Raw genomic sequence first — 15920 nt, forward strand, 5'->3', positions numbered from 1 at the left:
AAAAGGCAAAGAATAATCAACATTGACATTAATCTTAACCAGTACAGATCGACACCAGCCTTGACCACCGAATGGTCTCGACTCCCAGAGCTAAATCCCACACTCGACCAGCAAATCCAGTCAGTACTCCATCCCTAACCCGGGTAAAGCAAAACAATAACGGAAATGACGACTAAAAATATGCACCCCTGAGCCGAGAGTTCCACCGAACGGTCTAGTTCCGGGCCCAGAGTTTGTTTCTGGTCTTAGTGCTGTAGTCCATACTCAACTTGGGCTAACTCGTACTAAAACGACTAAATGTGGCTGTTGGAGTTTGGTTCTCGGCCTTGGCTGCTGTTTATGCCCACGTTTTCACCTTTAGCTTTGACGTTCTTTTTCCAAGGCCTGTAGGCTTCAGGGCTGTTAGTGCCGATTCCTATTAGACCTTAATCCCCAGGATTTTCTGACTTCCTGACTTCCTAGTTGTGGCTATATCTCCGACGAGCAGGAATTATTCACTGCTCTTGACGTTCTTTGAACTCAATTGCTAACATGCCATAACAAAATAGACCGCTTCTTTGTTCACTCGTTACCACACACTCGTTTACTTGAAAGAACTCAATTGCTTAATTGTTGAACAAAGAACTTACTGTCGTTTCTGATTTCGGCTTTTGGCTACCGCTACTGGCTACTGGCTACTGATTGCCAGTACTTCTGTCATTTCAATTCGAATTCGATATCCACGTCTCCAGGCGCAAGGCGCAAGCAACCCGCGAAAATGTCGCACATCCACAACATCTACATCTACATAATCCTAATATCAATCTTCTGCCTCTCAATCACAAAAGCCCAAGTGGAACCATACACATCCTCGGCTCACCATCCGAGAGCGATCATCGCAGATCGCCAACCCAAACAACATAAACATGAACATGGTGCAGCCCGCCGAACAATAATAACAGCAACAAGCACCACGACGACCTCCATGCCAGAGCCCTACGACACCCTCGCCTACAACTTCGCCAACACAACCTCCTGCCAAAATTTCTACAAAACCTGGCGCGCAAACAGCACAATAACAAATTGCCACGCCATCTCCCTCCTCCTCGAGAACTCAAACGCCTTCTTCCACACCCTCTCCTCAGCAACCAGCACCTCCCGTGTTCTTGACATCGCCTGCGCCGCCAACGCCGCAACCTGCAGCACAATCATGACCAATCTAGCCGCAGACCTAATCAAGCCCTCGAACTGCGGCGCCGACTACGCAAACAACAACGCCGTCGTCAAAGGCACCTACCGCGACCTCGTAGCCTACGAACCCATGTACCGCGCGACGTGTCTGACGAACCCGCAGACGGAGAGCTACTGCTTTGCGGACGCGGCGACGAACACCTCCTCGCCGGCTGACTACGATGTGTATTTCATGCCGCTGGGGAGTGCGCTGGGTGGCGGCTCGACGCCGTCGTGTACGCTGTGTTTGCAGGCTACTATGGAGGTTTTTGCGCGGTGGGCAACGGTTAATGGGCAGGCGCTTGATAGGACGTATTTGCCTTCGGCGAGGGTTGTTAATGCGCATTGTGGGGAGGGATTTGCGAAGACGAATGTTACGGTTGGGGTGGAGGTTGTTGGGGGGAGTGAGAGGGTGGGGGTTTCTGGGGTGGGGGTTTTGACAGTAGCTGTCTTGGTGTCGATGGTGTGGCTGGTTTAGATGATGTTGATGTTGATGTTGATGTGTTTTTCTTTTCTTCTCAAGGTTTTCTTTTCTTGGTGCCCGGCTGGGTCACGGGCTTTTGGTCAGCGAGAGCGTTTGGGCTGATCTGTATGTAATCTTAGTGATATTGTCTATATGTATGAGTTGGATTACTCTTTTGAACCTCGTTTCGTGGCGCGTGAAAGATACCCGTGGTAGAAGGAAGTTTAGAAGGAAAATTTAGAAGTGCATTGGGAATCGTATTGTGGGATATACCCCATTTTCATAGTCGTCGACAAGATCAAGATGCGACAAGTCTAGCAAAGACAAAGTTCAAACGAGAAAGACGCTCACATAAACAGCAAAATACCACCCGAAAGAAAAGAAACTCAACTCCTCCTCGACATACTCCCACCCATAGCAACGCCGACAAGACTCTGCGGCTCGCCACCAAAACTAGCACCAGGACTGGTAGGAACAATCGGTGACCCAGCACCAGAAATAGGACTCTGCGCAGCAGCATCCCGTTCCCTCCGCACACGAATATACCCCAACTTCGCAAAGCGCCCGACATGAGTCCAGAAATGGCGACCGGCCGGGTGGGCCGCGATGCGATCTAGCAGATCGACCGTCGCTTCGCGGACGACTTGGTCAGGGTGGAAAAGACCCATGCTAACATAGAAGAGACCGGCCTGGTTTTCCGGCGCCACGCACAGCAGCTGGCAGATGCCGGCGTAGTCCTTGACGGAATGGGACAGGGCGAGGTAGATAGACGCAGCCTCGGCGTGGGAGAGTTTGAGAGAGCGGAGCCGGTCGTGGTGGTGATGGATGTCTGGGCGCTGGATTGGGCGCGCGGGGAAGTACATGGCTGCGAGATCCTGGATGTAAGAATAATAGGAGCGGGTATTGCGCCAGCCTTCGATACGGGAGACGGAGGCGGAGAGCTCGCGCTGTTTGGCGGTCTCGTCCGTCCAGACGTAGCCGTGGCCGCGGAGGGAGGTTGGGTCTGCGGCGTCTGTTTGGTGGCCTGTTGGGCTGTCTGGGGAGATTTCTTCGCCCGGGGCGATGATGTAAAGATTTGAGGCGCCGTAGACGGCTTCTTCGAAGGCTGCGGCTACGCGGACGAACTTCGTGATGTAGGCGCGCCACTTCGCGCGGATGGCATTTTCGCCGTGCCGCTGGCTGATACTGCGGAGGATGTCTTCCATGAAGAGGGTGTCGCCTGTTGGGTCGTGGGTTGTGTTGGAGGTGTTGTTTGGCAGGAGGGCGTTCTGTTGCTGGAAGAACAGGAGACCTTCTGTTACTGGGGCAGTCTCAACGTGGCTGGAGATCTTGATGCGGCCGGTGGGGAGGTCACACATAACGTCCCACCATTCGGGGTGGTTGGCGAACGTGGGGTTTGTGACGCCTGCGATGAAGCCGGGGACTTTGAGGAGGTCGTCGATTTTGGTGAGATCGGTGTAGGGGAAGGCGTGGCGGGTGAATCCGCGTAGAATGCCCCCAGATGCGAGGGCGCAGGCTGCGAGCACCGCCTCGGCGACTTCTCCTGAGGGTCGATTGTGTCCGAGGAAAATTACTCGCTTTTGAGTGAGGATGGCGTTGACGAGAACGATAATGGGATGCGTGAATGGGCCGCTCGTCGTCAGATGGGGGTGGGCTTGGAATGCTTGCGGGGAGGTGGCATGGGGCACGGCAAAGGTCTGGATGAGCTTGATAAGAGAGAAGTCTCCAACCGTCTCTGGCCAAATCACTGTTGGAATCTTGACTGGAATGGGGATGTCGTTGTAGACCACTTTCGACTCGTACTCATGTGTATCTCGCGGCAGGGCGTATCGGCTCATCTTCTTTGGCGATGGTGGACATTCACTGTCTTGACTTTCCTCCTCTTCGCGTTGGCGGATCATTTGTTCAAACTTCTCCAAGAACATATCTTTTGTGTTGCTAGACTGCAAGATGTGGCGCTCCAGTATGGACATTTTGGGCATCAACGAAAGGTCCATGGCATTGACAGCATCGTAGAGAGACGCCAGCGTTTCGGGGTATGGTGATTTGAAGTAATCCTCCAGCGCCAAAAGAAGTAGAGGCTGTACTAGTCAGAATCGTCTCCCTAACAGGGTTGAGAAAGCTTACTTTGTAGATATGGAGGAACGAATGCCGCGTGCAAATCGCCATGGCCTTGACTACTGCACCTCTGTTCGCTATTAGCCCATGCAAAACAAGTATGAAGATTGCTGTAGACATACCTTCGGACCGTGTTATCCTGCTTTGTGTTGACCAGATTCAGCACATACATCAGAGGTGGGCCCTCACCACCCTCATCGTCACTGCTGTCTGGGTCATCCGTGCTCTCGTCCGGGGTTTCATCCAGAATATCCGCCCCTTCTTGGTTCCCGTGATATTTCGACTTGCGCTTCTTCTTCTTTCCACCCGCGGAATCGGTCTCTTCCTCACCACTAGTATCTTTGTGCAAAAAGAACATGGTCCAATCCTGACTCCGCACATGTGTCTGATCCGGCAGCATCAGCTCCGCAAGCATACTCTCGTCCCCACTGATGGCGGCGGGGTACTGGTGCTCCATGATCGGACCCCGATCAATATGGAAGGACGCAACCAGGATGTATTCCACATGTCGCTCGGGCGAGTCAAGCGGGTACTGCGCTTTACAGCGGCGGGGTTTGAACGACGACACCGCATTCTCTGTAGACGCTCGGTGGTAGGAGCCGTGGGAACTGCTGGGTGATCGTCCGATGAAGGAGGCTGCCGGTGAGAGCCGAGGAAGACCTGTGGTTTGGCGATTCGACGCGGAGAGGGAGTCATTTGACGGTCGATATGGCAGTGTTGTGGCCATCTTTCGGAGTATGTGCTGAGACGATTGCTCCGGGGAGAGGGTGTCTATAAATCGAGAAGCATATCGAGGGGGAACACAATCTGAAACTCAAGAGCCAGACTCAGTGAGCCAATGGTCAATGCTTAAGCCAATGAGTGTAGCCGATGGCTATTCAGGGGTTAAGAAAAAGGACGATCTCCCCGCTGTGGAGAATTACCGATAACAGATGCGATAGTTGACTCTTTTGAAGGACCGAGAGATTATGGGATACAGAATATGATACATACAAAAGTATGATATATCTGAATATTATTCTTGTTTGGATATCGAAATATGATACGTCTCTTCTAGGTCCCCGGGGATCTGACGTGATGGTACATGCATATATAGACCATGAGGCCATTGTATCTTGTTCAACGAGCGCGAAATCGAGAATATGTAGACTGAAACAAACGACAGCTAATGTTGAAGATATAAGCGGAGTGTGATTATCCAAATTATCTCGAATACATGTTATGGAGGGAATATAGAGGGAACCGCTGCACAGAACACTGTAGATGCACACGAAGAAGACCAAGGCGGTGAAGAAGGCGGTGAACTGAATGCTTGTTTACATCGGCGATAACAGCGTCATTGTTTACAATTCGCCAATTGATCGATTCAACAACTGTCAGCCATGGTATGTTGAATATCTCGAGCTAGATGGGGTATGCAATATTAATTTCATTTAACTTGCTCTAGGCTAATAATCCTACTTTCAAACCATCACCATTGTCCTTTGGGTCGCCAAGGGCATCGCCCTTCCGGCGACCATCCACTCCGAATTCCCCGCCCTCCGCCAGTCGTGGAGGAAATACCCCAGGGAGCTCACCGAGTCGGGCGTATACTCCCATGGTATCGCCCAGCAAGCTAAACCAAACATACACAGTGGAGGATGGCGAATCGCGGTCACCAAAGAGCGAGCCTCCAATCCCTCAACCCAACTTTGCCAGAGAACTTCCTCCCTCCCCAACAAAGGGCGCGCGCTCGCCGGGAAATCTATCGCCGATCGCAAGTAGCAGGACTACAGGGTTTGCAGGCCCCGCCGGCGACGCTGCGGGAAAGCTAGCCCCGCACCAAGTAAGGGAGATCAGAGAGGCTTTCCAGGTCTTGGACCGGGACAACGATGGACTAGTCAACAAGGATGATGTGATTGATGTGCTTACAACTTTGGGTACGAAGACTTTGTCTGAGGAGTTGGCGCCTACTAATGCAATGTTGTAATAGGTCAAGACTCGTCCCCATCTACGCTTTCGCGCTTCTTCCCACCCGCAGGAAGTCAGACTATCAACTTTCCAAATTTCTTGAATACATTGTCTGGACTCATGGCATCAATGTCACCTTCTCATGAGCTTCTCAATGCCCTAGCTGCATTTGATGATGATGACAACGGACAAATAGACGTGGCAGAGCTTCGTGATGCTCTCTTACATACTGCTCCAGAAGATGGAGAGACACGGTTGAGCGAGAGAGAGATTGATGAGGTCTTCAGTGGATTTATCGGACGACGAGCGTTTACCGGTCGGGGATCCAAGACCGGGGGTATGACTAAGAGGGGTGAAGTCTTCCAGTACCATGACTTTGTGCGCAGTGTTGTTGGTGGTGAGAATGCAAATAATGTGAAACGGGAGGGAGATGCAGCACAGGCATGATATGATTCTGGGTTTTGGATCAAGGCGTTAGGGGGGGCTCACCTCTGTTTCTAGTTGGTACTCTGAATATGTTAGCAATACAGACCATAGAAAGCTTTCTAAGCAATGTTGTACTATTCACAATCAAACTGTTGATGAAACATGTGTGCAACAATACAAAGTACACGGAGTTAAGGTCGGCCGCATATTATCGGCAGAAAAGCTCCAGCCACCAGATCTGATCTCCACCCGGCAACTGTTGTCAAGCTCGTACATCTTTCGAGATGTTCGTCCATGAAACACAAACTTGAATCAAAATGGCCAAACCCCAGCCCTCCTGGAATCTCGGTATCCCAGGTCCCGAGACCCCCGCATCACCACGTACCCTACGGACACTGCGAAAGATCCAATCTCACCAAGTGCTGTCAAGCTCTAGCGCACTGATTGCCCAAACACAGGCCTCCCACCAAGGAGGTGCCCATGACAGTGACTCAGCAGGGCTACCAGGCGCAGCAACACGAGCGCGCGCACACCGTCGGGCTCGATCGAATAGCGACGCAGCAGCCCGTGAAGCTGCCCCAACACCATCCGCAACCCAGAGACGACCCGCGCGCAAAACCGGCTCAGGCATTGGATTGAAAAGATCACTTCTGGAGAATTTCTTACGCGATGGTCCCCCCAGTGGCGATCCCCGCGAGGGTCTCCAAGAGCTCAAGTACCTCGTGTTATCCAGCAGAGTGGACGCCGACGGAGATGGAATGGTGAGTTTCAATACGATTTACGAAATTGTCATACTAATAAAACGAATGGCAGTCACCGTACCGAATCTACCTTTGGCTGATTCTCCTCGACATCCCACCTATGCCAACCGATGACTACCTAGCTCTTATCCACCGCGGCCGATCACCCGCATATGCCAAAATCCGCAACGACACCTTCCGCACCCTCGCCACAGACCCTCTCTTCAAACGGCGCGTCACAGAAGCAAGCCTAATCCGCCTCCTCAATGCCGTAGCATGGAAACTGCACGATTCCAGACCGAAACCCCGGTCTCGACCGACCTCGTCTCGCCGCCGTGAGATGGAACTTCTAGTAAACACGCCACCCAGCATCGCAGAGGAGTCTACGTTTGGCGGGGAGTTGGAGAAGACCAACGCGCCCACCACCGACTCGGCGATGTACGTCCAAGGCATGAATGTGCTGTGTGCGCCCTTCCTGTATGCCGCCCGCAGCGAGGTCGAAGCTTTCGCTCTGTTCCATTACTTCGTCACGCGCGAATGTCCAGGCTATATACGCGGCGCTATGGACGGGGTGCACAAGGGTCTTCGCCTTGTTGACCGATGCCTTGAGATCGTGGAACCAAAACTTGCAGCATATCTTTTCTCCAAGGGTATGCATGCCGAGTTGTACGCTTTCCCGTCGGTATTAACTCTCTGCGCTTGCACACCCCCCTTGCCGGAGGTCTTGCATCTATGGGATTTCCTATTTGCCTACGGCCCGCATTTGAACATCCTCTGCATCGTCGCCCAACTAATACGTATGCGCGATATGATCTTCGAAAGCCCAAGGTGAGTCCCTTCCCAGGTTAGAAAATATAAATCCTGACTGGTGCAGCCCGAATAAAATCCTCCGCTCATTTCCTCCCCTTGACGCAAAAGAGATCATTGCGTTGACTGTTCTCCTTGTGCGGAAGATCCCTGAGGATCTTTATGCCGAGATGATCGCCCATGCGAAATAGGGATTTGATCTTACTGGAGCGGCTCTTTATTACTCCGGTTTTGGCGTTTGGTTTGATTATTGTAACGATTTGTCGTACTGGATATGGGACATGAGGTTTGTATTGGTATGAACGCCTAGGCTACACGCTTGTTGGAATGAATGATGATTGTATACAAATGTTTGATTGCAAATGAAGTGAGCTGTTCTGTTTATTATTTGACTCGAGTTCCGAGTATACCTGAATATGTGAATAAAATTATACGCGGGGAACCTGGGAAGAACCCAAGGAAACCCCTTAATCTCGTCTTCTCAAGCCACGCGATCACACATTTCCCCTGAAGATAAACGAAATGCGACCTCAATATATCATCTCCGGTGCGCCAACAACATTGGGAAATAATCGACAGAGTTGAAAGTCAAAAAAAACATGTGAACAGAAGTGAACAGCCGATAAATTGCATAGGTAAGCTTGTGATGCACTTTAAACCTAACTACATGCAACTAGGTGGTTCTTCTATTGCTACATGAGTGAATACGAGAACGGGGTAGATTCTGATCACGCGAGCAGACAGTAGAATCCAATTTGTACTAGGCACATGGCTCCGTCGCAAGGCCCCTTTAATCTATCTGAGGTTAATACTACCATCGTTGAGTTACATTCACTAACCATATCACTTCAAGTCTATTTGATCTTCAGGGTCGAGTACAAGGTAAGCGAATCGAGCAATACAAGGTATATGGTCGATCAAAGTATGCCCGCGCGGAAACGCAGATGACAATGTCACTCACGTTCAGCATTCCTCAGTGCCGATTGGACGGCAATGACCTCCAGCTGCAAGTCTATTCACCCTGGGACAAACCATCGCATGCCCCCACGTTGTTCATGCACTGTTACACATTCCAACCACCACGCCTATAGCGGCTCATGGCTTTCCACGGCCGCATACTAGATAAGGAGATATCCGGAATGTGGCGCTCTTTAACTCCTAGCCCAAACTCCCGTGATGAATTCAATCACTGTTCACACTGGAGGCGCACGGCCAATTTCCTTTATCATCTCGAGGGTCGACGGCTACCATAGAATCACACCCCCGACGGGGTGGAATGTGCCTTGAACCCATGGACCCGTCCTGTACAGTCACTCTGCAGGGTGTCGCCCGGGTCTGCGGAGAACTGGGAAGGCTTCCAAGTGCCTGGATACTGGAGTTATCCGAAGGCAAATGCACAATGGCAGAGTAGACGACCTTCTCTGGCTCAACTACAAATTGAGGTCATTTCCTCAGTATTATCTTCATAAGTCGCCGGAACGACCACATCCAGACAATACTGCAACACTCCTTCAACAATCCTTCAACACTCCTTCAATAATGAGATCTGTCCTTCCTTTTACTCTAGGCCTGGCATGGCTCGCCCAAGCCGCGGTCATCCCTAACTTGGGAACTGAACTTGCAGCACGCGATGCCGAAGTAACCACCGAAGCTACTACTGGATACCGCTCTGTGGCCTACTTCGTGAACTGGGTGAGTTTGCTTCATGTTGGCTGCATTGATTCTACCGGCTTTGATCCACTGACACCCAATCCAGGCAATTTACGGCCGAAACTACCAGCCTCAAAACCTCCCTGCCGACAAGCTCACCCATGTCCTGTATTCCTTTGCCAATGTCCGCTCTTCCACTGGAGAGGTCTATCTGTCGGACACCTATGCAGATACTGATAAACATTATCCCACTGATTCCTGGAATGATGTCGGCAACAATGTCTATGGCTGTGTCAAACAGTTGTACCTGCTCAAGAAGGCGAACAGAAAGCTCAAGGTGCTTTTGTCAATTGGTGGCTGGACTTACTCTGCCAACTTTGCGGGACCGCTCGCTACCGATGCTGGAAGACAGCTCTTTGCTTCCTCTGCTGTGCAGCTTGTGAAGGATCTCGGGTTCGATGGGTTGGATATTGACTGGGAGGTAATGATCACCAGAGCAGTCATTGTATACAACACCACATACTAATTCCTTTCGAACAGTATCCTTCCGACCCAACTCAAGCTGCCAACATGGTATCTTTGCTTCAACTCGTGCGCTCGGTATGAACTCTTAATATCCGAGATCGGGAACAAACGAAGCTAATATCATTCAGGCTTTGGACACCTACAGTGCAACATACGCTCCTGGTCACCATCTTTTATTGACAGTCGCATCTCCAGCTGGTTAGTAGAAACTATATAAGATACCCCCAGAAGCCAACTTGCTAACACCAACAGGCCCATCTCACTATGAACCAATGCTCCTGGCCCAAATGGACAAGTACCTCGACTTCTGGAACCTGATGGCCTACGATTACTCTGGCAGCTGGGACACAATTGCCGGCAACGATGCGAACATCTACGCTTCCACCGCCAACCCAGCAAGCACCCCATTCAACACGGACCAAGCGGTAAACTACTATATCGCGCACGGGGTTGCCGCAAACAAGATCGTCATGGGTATGCCACTCTACGGGCGCTCATTCACAAACACGAATGGTCTAGGCCAAAGCTTTAACGGTGTTGGCAGCGGTAGCTGGGAGAACGGAGTGTGGGACTACAAGGCGCTGCCCCAGGCGGGCGCGACAGTTCACAGTCTCGATCAGGAAGTTGCAAGCTACAGTTACGATTCCTCGTCTAAGACACTTATCAGCTACGATACCCCTGCGGTCGCGCAGAAGAAGGCCCAGTATATCAAGTCCAAGGGACTGGGTGGTGGTATGTGGTGGGAGAGCAGTTCCGACAAGACTGGAGCCGACAGTCTGATTACTACAGTATGTTTGAATATTCATACGATACTGCTCTATGTTAATTTGCTAACTTGTGTCTTAGGTCGTTACCGAATTCGGCGGTGTCGGTGCTCTCGATCAGAGCCAGAACCAGCTTAGCTACAAGGGCTCCAAGTACGCCAATATGGCTGCTGGGTTCCCATCCAGTTAGATATGTCGCTCGTTTGAACGTATCTGGATGTTGTTTGATTCCTGTCACTCGTTTGAATGTCATGTGCGACTGCACACTGCACATATATACATTGGTCCATCTGCTTGGTCGGATGACTTCTACCAACTATGTACACTCGCTGTTTGTCTATATTTTGTTATTTTATCGATAGTTTCAATGTGAATAGCCGGTCTAATTTCTTTCTAATTTTCTCTTATCATTTCTCCTGAGCCATTTCAGTATCCAACAACCATGACAGTGTACACCCAATGATATCCAAACACATCAACCCTGGCAGCCCTGGCAAACAACCTGCCACAACTATACATGCACACCCAGGTGAATTTATCCATGCAATACCGTCTGCATCCAGGAAGAAAATGCGACGCGATTATCACGCCAGCTCTTTATTCCCCATGCTTCTTACTTTCTGTGGATTATAAGTACCTAGGTATGGACAGGTCTACGTGGACTTTGCACCAACCCGTAAGTAATACCATACCTCGAGGATGTCCCAAAGCCCAATTCTATCAGAGCTAGACTGCGCAGTATGCATTCTGCTACTCTCCTTTATTTTCCATAGCGGGGTATGGCTGAGAGGGCGATACATGCGTATTAGAAAGCAGACACTTACTAACCCTCACGCTGGTCGAGCGCCTTTCACGGAGCCTTCTATCTGCCGCCTGATAATAGGAGGGAAATTCGAGCTCCAGCAGGGCCCCAATATGCTCTCGCCTCACGAATCAAGGGCCATACCAAACCAGCGCTTGAGAATTTTCTTCGGCATCGACAACGCCTTCACCCGAAATGAGAGCAGCCATGTCGCGCCATTCGTCGAAATGGCAAAAGATTTGATCAACGTACCAGCCAAAAGATGGGAAGAGCTATCCATGTTCGCCAGAACAACCGCGACAAACTGGACGATCAACGGCTTTCCCGATGATAAAAAGAACGCAACGCAGACCGACAAAAACCGCATCAACATCACCAGCATGGTCCAGATCCTCACCATGCGCTGCGTGTTATCCATCATCTTCCCAGATCTCGATCAAGCGAAGGTCCACGACCTCAGTCTCCTCAACCTAGCCACATCAATCACCCGCGTCTGGCTAGCTTCTAAATCATCAGCAAACCCCCAACACACCTTCGCAAACGACGTCGACCTCCAACAATCCCTCATGGAAGTATTCCCTCATCTCGACATCAAAACCCCCAGCACAAACCCCCTCAACCTCATCCTCCCCTCCTTCGAAACAATCTGGCGCGTGATCTTACGCGGCATTTTGGAAATCGGCTTCGCAAGCGGCTCCGCCTACCCATCCTGGAAAAAAGCCATGATAGCCTTCGCTCAGAGTCCAACCAAAGAATATTTTGAGTTGAACCCGCCCACGACGCGCTCGAGCACAAACCCCACTGTCAAGGACGACGGGGCCATACCCGCCTTCTCGCCGTCAGCAAATGACCTCGTACAGGAAGCGCTGCGCCTCTATGTCCCGACCCGCCGGGTTCACCGCGCGTACCAGCATGCGGGCGGCTCACTCCAGCTCCTCGCGGCTGATATCGAGGGGTGTCATCTAAGCACCGATATATGGGGTAGTGATGCAGAGGTGTTCCGGCCTGATCGTTGGATGGATATTACGAGGGCACAGAAGAAGGCGTTTATGCCGTTTGGATGTTCACCTTTGGAGTGTCCTGCGAAGGCGACTTTTGGGCCGAGGATGGTTGGGGTTGTTGTTGGGGTTATTTTGGGGGTTTTGGAGGAGCGTGGGGGGATATTTTGGACAGTGGAGGGTGGGGATGGAAATGGGTGGGATGGGGTGAAAGGTGGGGGGAGGTTGGATGCTGGGAGGATGGCATACGCAGATTTGTATTTGGTTAGGGGTCAGGGTTCTTGATGGATGTGTATCAAATCTTATCTGGATCGATGAATTGCAGACCTGATTAGGGCTAATGTAGAACAACACTATGTACGTAACTAGACCATGGTGTTGAAATTGGATAGGCCACATACAGAATGCACTCAGTCCAACAGCAAATTACAAAGTTTTAAAGGTGCGCAAAGTACCAGAACAGAAAGATAAACTCAACATATATACTGGCTGAAAACAAAGTCTCTAAGTCGGCGCCGCACAAATCCCATCGTGCCTATTCAGCCCAGATCCATCAACAACCAAAGGCTTACAAGGCACCTTCTCCGACTCAAATCCACTCATCTCATCAGCCCAAGAGCCGAGCTCCTCGTCAGAAACAGAAACCTCACTCGCAGATGCAGAATCAAACCCGCCCACCGCATCCTCCACACGAACGCGAATGCGTGACCCCCCAAAGAACAAATTATGGAACATGCTCGCCGCGCGGCGCGCTTCCTCGCCGCTCGCCATGCTAACCTTCGCGCGGGTCTGCGCACCCTCGCTGAAAACCTTGCAGGAGGCGATGGTTCCCGCTGCGCTAAGCAGGTTCTTAATGTCTGTGGTGGTTGTGGCTGTGCTGAGGTTGTCTAGCGTCAGGGCGCGGTGGTCTGGAGTGAATGGTGGGGAGTGTGGGTTTGGTTGTTTGGGGTGGGGGTCTGTTTGGGTTGCGTAGACCCAGTGCTGGTCGTAGGGATTTGCGAGAAGGGGGGAGGTGGGGTAGTATTGGAGGGGGAGTTGGGAGAGGTCTGGGTGCATGGGGATGAATTGTTGCATTTGGAGGGGGAGCGGCATGATATTGTAGTCTGGGTATTGGAATGTTGGGGTTTGGGGGTGGGACCTGGGGGTGTTAGCTTTGGTTTATGTAGATATATGTATTTATTTGGGGGGTGACAGGGTGATGGGTGGAATGAGTACTCACTCTGGCGAGACGGGAGATGGAGGCATTGCCATGTTTCCATGTGCGCGGGGAGGCGTTGAGAGGCCGGAGATGTAGCCTTGGATCATTGCTGGGCTTCTCGTTGGACCTGCAATGGGTTTGGTGGGTGTGCTTGTTCGCGAGAGGGTGACGACTAGGCTTTGGCCCTCCCATCCGTTTGTTGAGAGGCGGTCTGTGGATGGAAATTAGATGGAGGTTGGGGATGAGATGTTGGATTTGGAATGTTGATACGCACGGTATGTTCGCCAGGCCTCGTCTTCATTTTTCACGATAATCTGGCCTATGCCCGTTGGGAAGCCGTGGCTATCGTCGTATACTACTGCCTGGCGGATATGCAGAGCAGTTTGGCGCACGAGGTCCTTCAGTTCTTGCCAGCGGCAATGGGATGGAATCTGCTTTTGTTAGTTTGGTATCGGTCATTCCGATAGTGAACGTACACCTTGAAGGAAGACGACGAATTCATCGTCTGATCTGCGGGATCTGGAACGACCCTTATCACGACCGAGTAAAGGCATGGCTGATATGTCGAAGTATGCAGGGCGATATCTAAGCGCCGGATGTGCGCTAGTTCGAAAGTATGAATTTAAGAGAATATGGAAGCTGGTGGCAGATATTCGAGACGTTGTAAAATAGTCGGGGCTCTTGTCCGACCAGGGTTTTTGGTCGAGTCCAGAAGGTAATTGTCTGCAAGAGGCCCGTGTTAGCTCTTATATCAAGGTGATACCGTGTCCTGCTGGGAACTGGAATTGATGACAAGTAACAAGGGAATGGAGAGACTTACAGTAATGCAATGCGACTAATCCAACACGGAACACAGAATGAAAAAGAGTGAAGCAGCGAGCTGGGCGATTACAAGATTATTATAAGATGATTTCAAGAAGAATAAAAGAAGCAAAAAGGAAAAGTGTAGGTTTCACAAGAAATCCTCAAGTTAATTAATTGTTAGGGCTAATAATGCAGAGGAGTCCTCATCATGGCTTCTTAGCAGACTATCGGACCCAGAATACTGCAGGATCTGGACGAATAGTAATCCTAGACGACGAGTCAGAGCCAGTCATAGCAGAGAAAGACATTGTTTTTTTCTTTGGTGTTATGCTGCGATATGTCATTTTCATGTCCCCATGCCCGAGCTCAGCTCTGCCATGAAATGAAATGAATGCAATAGAGTGGTTCTCCGTACCACCCTGTCGGGTACAGTTCTCCTCCACTTTGAGTGTTCCTTTTCTTGATGAGTATTAGTCAATATTGACACTCTATATGTATAAATTGTTGGAGAAATTTCAATCTTGATCGTCTCCGGGTATACCCGTGCTGATTGCAGTGGGGGAAAATCCCAGAGAAACAAATCAGTCTTCGAATTGCACTTACAACTTGGTTACACCGCTAGATCCGGATCGGACGTGCAGTGGACCTGCGCATGTATTCATCACATTGACTGCATGTCTTTTTCTATTGTCAGATCTGAGCAAAAAAGAAAAAAGCAAAGAAGGATTACTACTCTGTAAGAACGAGAGGAGAACCCCCAAAAAAGAAAGGAAAGTCCAGGGTGAGAAAGAAAAAGAAAAGAAAGTTGAGTTAAGAGATCGTCGATCTAAGTGGATAATCGACCCTGCAACATGAGCAGTCATACGAACTGCAGTTGGCTATTGGTCTTAAGATTCGGGGCTATCATTTACATATTACGTTGCCACTATTGAACTAGAGTACCTGCAGCGGCAACTAGATAAATAGCACCATAACTATAGGTTTTGATCAATTCAAATACTATAGCTATATGCAGTGAGTTATATGTAGGTGACTCTATACTCCGTATTGTAGAATAATGAACACCGGTCACACTGCAGGTCCCAACCGCATCGGGGTTTCTTGCTATTTACGGTGTACTCCGTACAGGTTATTCAAGTCTCACAGATCTTCAAATAGATCTCCTTTCGTGTTCCCATTGTCGACAGCATGGGAATGAGGATACTTCTGGATCAAGTCAAATGACATCTGCTTTACGCGCATTACTTCGTATGCTAGTTGATGTAGCACAGGGCTGAAGTATGGCGACGCGCGACCAAAGCACAGGGGAGATCATCTGACCTTTCCTGTCTTTGCGCATATAATGTGAACGTCATGGTCTATATATCTTGAATTCGATGTCTGTACGGAGTAGGGAGTAGGTTATCTCTAGAATAAGGATAAAATAAGAATAAAAATACAAAGGAAGGCTCCAAGGCAGGCCTCGG

At 50.3% G+C, this 15920-nt stretch overlaps 7 protein-coding genes across 7 annotated transcripts; 5 read left to right on the plus strand and 2 right to left on the minus strand.

Annotated features, from left to right (window-relative positions):
* Positions 1–757: 757 nt before the first annotated feature.
* On the plus strand, positions 758–1687 carry N7529_009416 (uncharacterized protein; the record flags this gene model as incomplete). Its single annotated transcript, XM_057244943.1, has 1 exon — positions 758–1687. The coding sequence occupies one exon, from the start codon at positions 758–760 to the stop codon at positions 1685–1687; it is 930 nt and encodes a 309-aa protein (XP_057093206.1).
* Positions 1688–2058: 371 nt separating this feature from the next.
* N7529_009417 (AFI1/MesA family protein) lies at positions 2059–4517 on the minus strand (the record flags this gene model as incomplete). The annotated part of the gene is made up of 3 exons (XM_057244944.1): positions 2059–3753; positions 3800–3860; positions 3913–4517. The coding sequence occupies 3 exons, from the start codon at positions 4515–4517 to the stop codon at positions 2059–2061; spliced, it is 2361 nt and encodes a 786-aa protein (XP_057093207.1).
* A 655-nt stretch (positions 4518–5172) lies between these two features.
* On the plus strand, positions 5173–6187 carry N7529_009418 (uncharacterized protein; the record flags this gene model as incomplete). Its single annotated transcript, XM_057244945.1, has 3 exons — positions 5173–5175; positions 5238–5709; positions 5763–6187. The coding sequence occupies 3 exons, from the start codon at positions 5173–5175 to the stop codon at positions 6185–6187; spliced, it is 900 nt and encodes a 299-aa protein (XP_057093208.1).
* A 296-nt stretch (positions 6188–6483) lies between these two features.
* Positions 6484–7904, plus strand: N7529_009419 (TBC domain-containing protein; the record flags this gene model as incomplete). The annotated part of the gene is made up of 3 exons (XM_057244946.1): positions 6484–6927; positions 6980–7734; positions 7781–7904. 3 exons carry the CDS (start codon positions 6484–6486, stop codon positions 7902–7904), a joined length of 1323 nt encoding a protein of 440 aa, XP_057093209.1.
* Positions 7905–9252: 1348 nt separating this feature from the next.
* N7529_009420 (glycoside hydrolase family 18 protein) lies at positions 9253–10842 on the plus strand (the record flags this gene model as incomplete). The annotated part of the gene is made up of 6 exons (XM_057244947.1): positions 9253–9405; positions 9470–9844; positions 9904–9963; positions 10017–10086; positions 10141–10676; positions 10735–10842. 6 exons carry the CDS (start codon positions 9253–9255, stop codon positions 10840–10842), a joined length of 1302 nt encoding a protein of 433 aa, XP_057093210.1.
* Positions 10843–11567: 725 nt separating this feature from the next.
* N7529_009421 (uncharacterized protein) lies at positions 11568–12737 on the plus strand (the record flags this gene model as incomplete). The annotated part of the gene is made up of 1 exon (XM_057244948.1): positions 11568–12737. The coding sequence occupies one exon, from the start codon at positions 11568–11570 to the stop codon at positions 12735–12737; it is 1170 nt and encodes a 389-aa protein (XP_057093211.1).
* A 219-nt stretch (positions 12738–12956) lies between these two features.
* On the minus strand, positions 12957–14204 carry N7529_009422 (RNA-binding protein; the record flags this gene model as incomplete). Its single annotated transcript, XM_057244949.1, has 4 exons — positions 12957–13590; positions 13672–13861; positions 13925–14081; positions 14127–14204. 4 exons carry the CDS (start codon positions 14202–14204, stop codon positions 12957–12959), a joined length of 1059 nt encoding a protein of 352 aa, XP_057093212.1.
* Positions 14205–15920: the final 1716 nt, after the last annotated feature.

Source organism: Penicillium soppii, assembly GCF_028829465.1.
Source record: "Penicillium soppii strain IBT 18220 chromosome Unknown utg000007l, whole genome shotgun sequence".
Lineage (NCBI taxonomy): Eukaryota > Fungi > Ascomycota > Eurotiomycetes > Eurotiales > Aspergillaceae > Penicillium > Penicillium soppii.